At 46.4% G+C, this 6,553-nt stretch overlaps 1 protein-coding gene across 1 annotated transcript in view; it reads left to right on the top strand.

Annotated features, from left to right (window-relative positions):
- The first annotated feature begins 4,662 nt into the window (after positions 1-4,662).
- The window catches only part of RTP3 (receptor (chemosensory) transporter protein 3), a 4,480-nt gene continuing 2,589 nt past the window's right edge, over positions 4,663-6,553 (top strand). Inside the window, exon 1 of the mRNA XM_011939236.1 lies at positions 4,663-5,654. Within this exon, the coding sequence (XP_011794626.1) occupies positions 5,500-5,654 (155 nt within the window). The 5' untranslated portion in view covers positions 4,663-5,499. The remainder of the gene's footprint in view (positions 5,655-6,553) is intronic.

Here is a 6,553-nt window from a genome sequence, read left to right as displayed (position 1 = left end):
CTAGGTATAAGAAGGAAGACAAATTTCCACAAAACTTTGTTGATGAAATTCAAAATGTAACATTATAGTATTATTACATATAATCATAATCAAATCCATTTTTTGTAATAATGAAGTTCTTTTGGGGAAAATAACATCAATGTGACGATTTCTTATCTACTGCAAATATCCATCTTTATAAGTTATTCTTAGTTCTCGAGCCACACAGAAACTGGTGATGGGCCAGATTTGTTTGTGGGCCAAAATTCACTAAACCCTACTCTAGTTCATTCATTTTCACTGCTGCATAGAATTCCACTGGATGAGTCTAACAAAAGTTTTCATCTGTTCACTGGGAGGAGAGAGGAGTGTTCCAGTTGTTTCGATTTTAAAATTGTATTTCTATAAGTATTCTAATACATATCAGTATATTATATGTGCAAGTGTTTATCTGGATAGTATACATACAAGTAGAATTGCCGAACAGGGCATGTGTACCTTTAATCCTAAACTCTTTCCCAAAGTGGCTGTACTAATTTCTAAGAGCGGCAGCTATATTTTTCCCTGTTGCCCCACATGCTTATAAACATTTGGTGTTTGGTCAGCAGGCTCTTCCAACACCCCTTTGAAGGCGCTTCATGTTTCCTACCACAAGGTTGGGAGGAGGCTGTGTAGACCAAAACTGTGTAATAAAAATAATAATCCTTTATGTGTGTACCTTTTTATGCCATTGACAACAGAATTATGAGAAAAAAAAACAAAAAAAACAAATTTGAAACACACAAGTGACAAAAAAGTTCCAGAAGACAGAAGGACCAGGAGCAGCGAGGGCCACTGCCCACTTTGGAGGTTTTCCGTTTCCATGGCAAGAGCAGGCCCCAGGAGCTCTGCGAGTCAGGAAACTCTGCAGCCTGGGAGCGCACCTGGATATCTGGTCTAGGTTCAGTAGGTGCCACTGCCTGAGCTGCCCCAACTGCTGAGCAAGGAGGGATTTCCTGTGGCCATCCACAGACTTCCAAAGTCACATGGTCTCATATTGATTCTGGATTGTTCATTTATGTAAGCCCTGGCACAGGCTGTGAATTTTATCTCAGGGGAGTGGTGTATTTCAGCCAATGAACAGGTCATCAGAAATGAGAACTTTTAGAATATGGAGGGCAAGTCATCTCATTGGGTTACAGTTAAAAATTCTCAGTTGAATCACAAAACCAGTCATTCAAAGGAAACATTTAAAAGTCCCAGCCCTGGAAAAATCTGTTCTTAGGAATCGCATCTCAGCTTCAAGGAAGAACTAAACTGGCTTGTAAAACTTTTGATCTTGCATTCAGCACAGGGACAGTGTAAAAGGAAAGAAAAATAGCGGAAAGCATTTTCGTTAAACTTGACCGAGAGAGCAATTCCGTGGAGAATAAGATCACAGAGGGTAGGCTGGCCACGTTTGAAAGGGAAAAGAGGCTTACCTTGATCCAAAGGCTCTTACAGTTGGGAAACTAAAAGGGGATTATTTAAGTGTCATTAGGTCTGAGATGATGACACAGCAGCAAGCTCCAACAGGAAAAGAAGTAAGTTATCAGAGAGGAAATGGATGATTCCCCAGAGAATGCATAGATCCAGAAAACTGTAGTTGCCCTCATAAAAACTGTAATAAGAGCAATTGCAAGACCATCCCCATCCTCCCTCTTCCCACCCCTGGAACGCCAGACTGGGATAGTTCTACAGAGTTAACAGAATTTGGGACAGAATTCATTCCACATTCATTCAAATAATTACTGAATATCCAGGCACTGTTCAGATGAACAAAAATTCCCTGCTTTTCTATCTCAGGACTGGCAGTTTCCTAGAAACCAAGGCCATGTCAGGAGGTGATTTAAAAATAAGCAAATGTGGAAAAGCAGAATAGTGAGAAGGAAAGAGAGTGTGGGAGGAGAGGGAGAGGTTTGTCGTTTTATTGAGGGAATTTAAGGAAGGCCTCCCTAATAATTCAAGAGGAGGCCCAGAGGAACTGACAGAATGAGCCATGGTCCAGCTTATTCTGTGCAAGAAAGAGCAAGGAGGCCAGCTTGGCCAGGGGGTGGCATTTGAATTTTTAAAAGAGCTCTTTGGCAGCTCTGTAAAGGATGATTTTGAAAGACAGTACTCGGGGATATAAACCAAAATTGTCCAGTCAAATAGTGAGGACCTGAACCCAAGGAAGTGGTGGCAGGTAGGAAGAGGAAGGCCCACACTAGTGCAAGTATGTGCTGAAGTTGCTTCCTATTCTTGTACCTGTTGCAGAGAGCAGGCAGGTGGCTCCAACCCTCAGGACAGCTGGGAAGTCAAGGGGAGTTAAACGCCAGTGTATCATTTCTTAAGGCTTCCATGCAAAATATCACAAGTTGGACACCTTAAAAACAATACAAATGAATTCTCTCATAATTCTGGAGGCTAGAAGACCAAAATCAAAGCATGAGTAGGGCCATGCCTCCTATAAAGGCTGGTCTAGAGAGAATCCTTTCTTGCCTCTTCCAGCTTCTGTGGGCTTCAGGTGTTCCTTGGCTTGTGCCAGCTTAACTCTATTGTCTGCTCTGTCTCCACATGGCCTTCTCCTAGGTCTCTGTGTCTCAAATGTCACTCTGCCTTTCCCTTATAGAGATACCTGTCACTGGGTTTAGGGCTTACCCCAAATCCAGGACAGTCTTGTAATATAGCTTAGTTTTGTTTTTTAATGATGTTTGAGGCCCTGGCTAATGAGGAGTCAGTCCACACTCAAACCACTTCTTTTTATCTGGCCATCACACTCCTGATCACTGTGCACCTGCCCTAATAATCCCAAGGCCGGGAACTGTTACCTAGTGTAATGTCTCTGTGACACAGCTGAATTTCTACCCCATTTTACCTCTGCTGATCTTTGAGAAAGAGGACACCTGTGATACAAATTTCCCTTTGTAACCAGACCAGCTAAGACTGGTTAGAACGAAGATAGACAATCAAATGACTTCAGAAAGATCTCAGGCTTTATTATAATCTCATTTCCATGCTAAATGACCCTCCTACAAGCACCACGACAGTTGACAATCACCATGACCATGATCAAAAGAGGCCATAAAAGGACAAAAAGGAAAGCAGCACTCCAGTTCCAAGAAGTTCACCACCCATCTCCAGAAAAGACATGAATATACCTCCCCTCGTTTCTAATGTTCAACCCCTTCATTAGAGAAATCCTTCTTCCCTCACTAGTTGAGAAGTTGATTTGTGAACCAAGCTCCCACTTCTCAATTCCATGGCCATCGAATAAAACTTGTGCTGCTTAAGATTCACTTTTGATTTTGCATATCGGCTTTGCAGCACTAAACAGGAAAAGACCCCATTTAGGGGGAACCAGTTTTGTCCGTAATAGTACTAGACAACTAGGGGCAATCCCTATGCCCTGGAGCACTCAGAATTATTTAAATGAGCCAATCCACAGGGACCCCACGAAACCTAGCTAGCCCCATGCAACTACCCAACTTCCCACCCACAAACTGCCCCTCACAGCTCCAGCTGGCTGTTACCCTGTCCCCAGGCACCCTGTGTGGGCCTGGCTGGCAGCCTTCCCTTGTCTGGAGGTATAACTAACAGAAAGTTCTGCCTTGTATCTATCTTCCTGTCATTGTGTTATGTCCTGCCATCAAAAGAAACTTTAAATTTCATGAAACTGACCTCATCTCTAGATCCTTCACTTAATTACATCTGCAGAAACCCTTTTTCCAAATATGGTCACATTCAGAGTTGGACATCTCTTTCGGGGTGTAGCAACGACTTAAGCGTTATGTGCAGATGAAGTCAGCAAAAGGAATGCTGAAGTCAAGGGAGTCTGCTCTCTGTCATGTGATGTATACCGCAGTCACTTTGGAAAGTAGCCCCATTACACCAGGTTAACAAAACTCCCTTTAATGAGATATTACGGTTTGTAGGGCATAACTTTTACCATGCATGGCCTTAGGTCTTGTTTATAAAGTGGTTATCTTATTGCGACAAGCAGTCTATTTTGTCAGCCTTATGATCTCTGTTTTAACCTCAGTGCTGGTCAGTTGTCCCTAAGCTGAAAGGGAGGGAGTATGATAAGGTGTTTCCAACCCCCCCTCCTATCTAGCTGGGAATTTAGTTTTTCAGGTGTCTCAGGGGTCCCCTTGGCCAAAAGCGAGTCCATCCAGTTGGTTTGGGGGCTTAGGATCTTATTTTTAGTTCGCAGTTTAAAATCAATACAGTATAACAACTATTTACATAGCATTTACATTATATTAGGTATTATAAGCAATCTAGAGATCAATTAAAGGATACGGAAGGATGTACATAGATTATATGCAAATACTATGTCATTTTATATAAGGGACCTGAGCATCCAAGGATTTTGATATCTGCGGGGGGCCATGGAACCAATCCCCCTGGAACTGAGGGATAGCTCTAATGCTGAGAAACAAAACTGTCTTGGAAAGAGGGGAGACCCAGGACTTGGGCCTGCCAAGGAGCTGAACCCAAGGGCAAGAGCTGCGGGCAGCTGGGCTGGAGAGGAGGACGGAGGTGGCTTTGTTTCCAAGTGAACCAGAAGATCCCCTCATCCCCCTGCATCCCCAGCCTCCTTTCCTTTTTCCTCCCTGGTCTGCTCCCTTCCTTCCTCTCCTCCTCTTGGGAGGTGGCCAGGGACATAGGTCAGTGCCTGGCTCCGAGGAAGACACATGCAGTTTGTGGACAGGTCTTGGGATGCAGACACCAGAGTCTTGTTCGCCTTCCTGGGGTGTTGCCCACTCCGGTACCCACTCCCTAATCTCCCCTCTTCCTCCTCCTCATCCTCTCTTGCAGGAAGTAGAGGATGGGGAACCCCCTCAGGAAGGAGGGCGGTGACTCTGGGTTTGCCTAGGGCTAGTGGCCTCTCACCGACCTGCGCCCTTGTACCTGTCACCTGGGCAAACAGTGATTGCGTCAGCTTTGGTTTCTCATGGGTGGGCAGCCTTGGGTGTCTGCCGGAATGTAAAGAGCCTGGAGCAAGGACACGGGAATCCTGTTGAGGTCCCAGGACCACTGCGTCCTTCTTCCCTGTGCCTCTCCTCCCCAGCATGAGCACAGCAGCCTGATGGAGAAGGATTTTCCAGTGTTAGAACTGAAAAGAACACCCGCAGCCTCTCCCCACCGTTTACAAGGGTGCTGGAAGTGAAAAGATGTGTTCCTGGTCACAGGCAGGTAGACAGCAGAGCCAGACTGAAGTGCAGTGCACTCCTCCTGATTTTGGAGTTTAGAGCTCTTCCCTGGCAACATTTTGATGAAAAAAATCACAAGTTCTGTGTCTTTTGAAATTCCTTGTGGAGCCTAGTGCCATCCTCTGAACTTGGAGCCAACTGACCTTTGTCCCGGGGGCAGAGACATGGTCCATGGGCCCAATCCAGGTCCTCAAAGGGAGGGCAGGTCTCAGCCCTTGCCCTCTGAAGTGAGAAACCTCATCTCCCACTACAGACCTGCCAGGGCCCAGGAGAGCTTAACCCACCCAGGCACACCGTAACAGCAGAGATGACTCAGGACACAGAAGTGTGGAAGCAAATGTTTCAGGAGTTAATGCGAGAGGTGAAGCCATGGCACAGATGGACCCTGAGACCAGACAAGGGCCTTATTCCCAACATCCTGAAGCCAGGCTGGATGCAATACCAGCAGTGGACCTTCGCCAGGTGAGGGGGAATGTGATGGTACGAATTCCAGAAAATCCTTGAGCATTTCTTACTAGGTATACCTGTTACTTTTCTTGTTCTATTCCATGCTTGCAAATTGAAGACTGTGGGAAATAAGATGCCCATCATCCAAGAAGTTTTAACTTCATTAAAGATTGTTTTTTCGGCCAGGTGCGGTGGCTCACGCCTGTAATCCTAGCACTTTGGAAGGCCGAGGCTGGTGGATCACGAGGTCAGGAGATTGAGACCATCCTGGCTAACATGGTGAAACTCCGTCTCTACTAAAATCACAAAAAATTAGCCGGGCGCAGTGGCGAGCGCCTGTAGTCCCAGCTACTTGGGAGGCTAAGGCAGGAGAATGGCGTGAACCCCGGAGGTGGAGCTTGCAGTGAGCCGAGATCACGCCACTGCACTCCAGCCTGGGAGACAGAGCAAGACTCCATCTCAAAAAGAAAAAGATAGTTTTTTCACAATTACAATGAACCCCAAAACAAGAGCAGGCCTGAGCACCTTTGTGAGCTAATGCCTGAGAAATCAGTCTGCGGGGGTGGGGATAGGGAGCAGCCAGGAAAGGGGAGGGGAGGAAGGACAGCTGTTGTACCCATGGGCGGTGCATGTGCCCCCTGCCTAGGGAGACTGTTGGACCCACCATGGAACCCCTAGGAGGAGAGACTCACAGCACTGGGGAGACCCCCTCGGGGGAGGCCAGAGGAGCAGGGGGCCTGGGCAACAGGAAGCAATCCTGCCCCTCTCTACTCTGAGCTGATAGAATCTTTTTAAAATAGGAGTCTTAGAAATCATCCTTGGCCGGGCGCAGTGGCTCAAGCCTGTAATCCCAGCACTTTGGGAGGCCGAGACGGGCGGATCACGAGGTCAGGAGATGGAGACCATCCTGGCTA

Source organism: Colobus angolensis, unplaced genomic scaffold, assembly GCF_000951035.1.
Source record: "Colobus angolensis palliatus isolate OR3802 unplaced genomic scaffold, Cang.pa_1.0 Scaffold18, whole genome shotgun sequence".
NCBI classification, from domain to species: domain Eukaryota; kingdom Metazoa; phylum Chordata; class Mammalia; order Primates; family Cercopithecidae; genus Colobus; species Colobus angolensis.
Note: the sequence above shows the minus strand (reverse complement) of the source record. Positions and strands in the feature narration are given on the sequence as shown.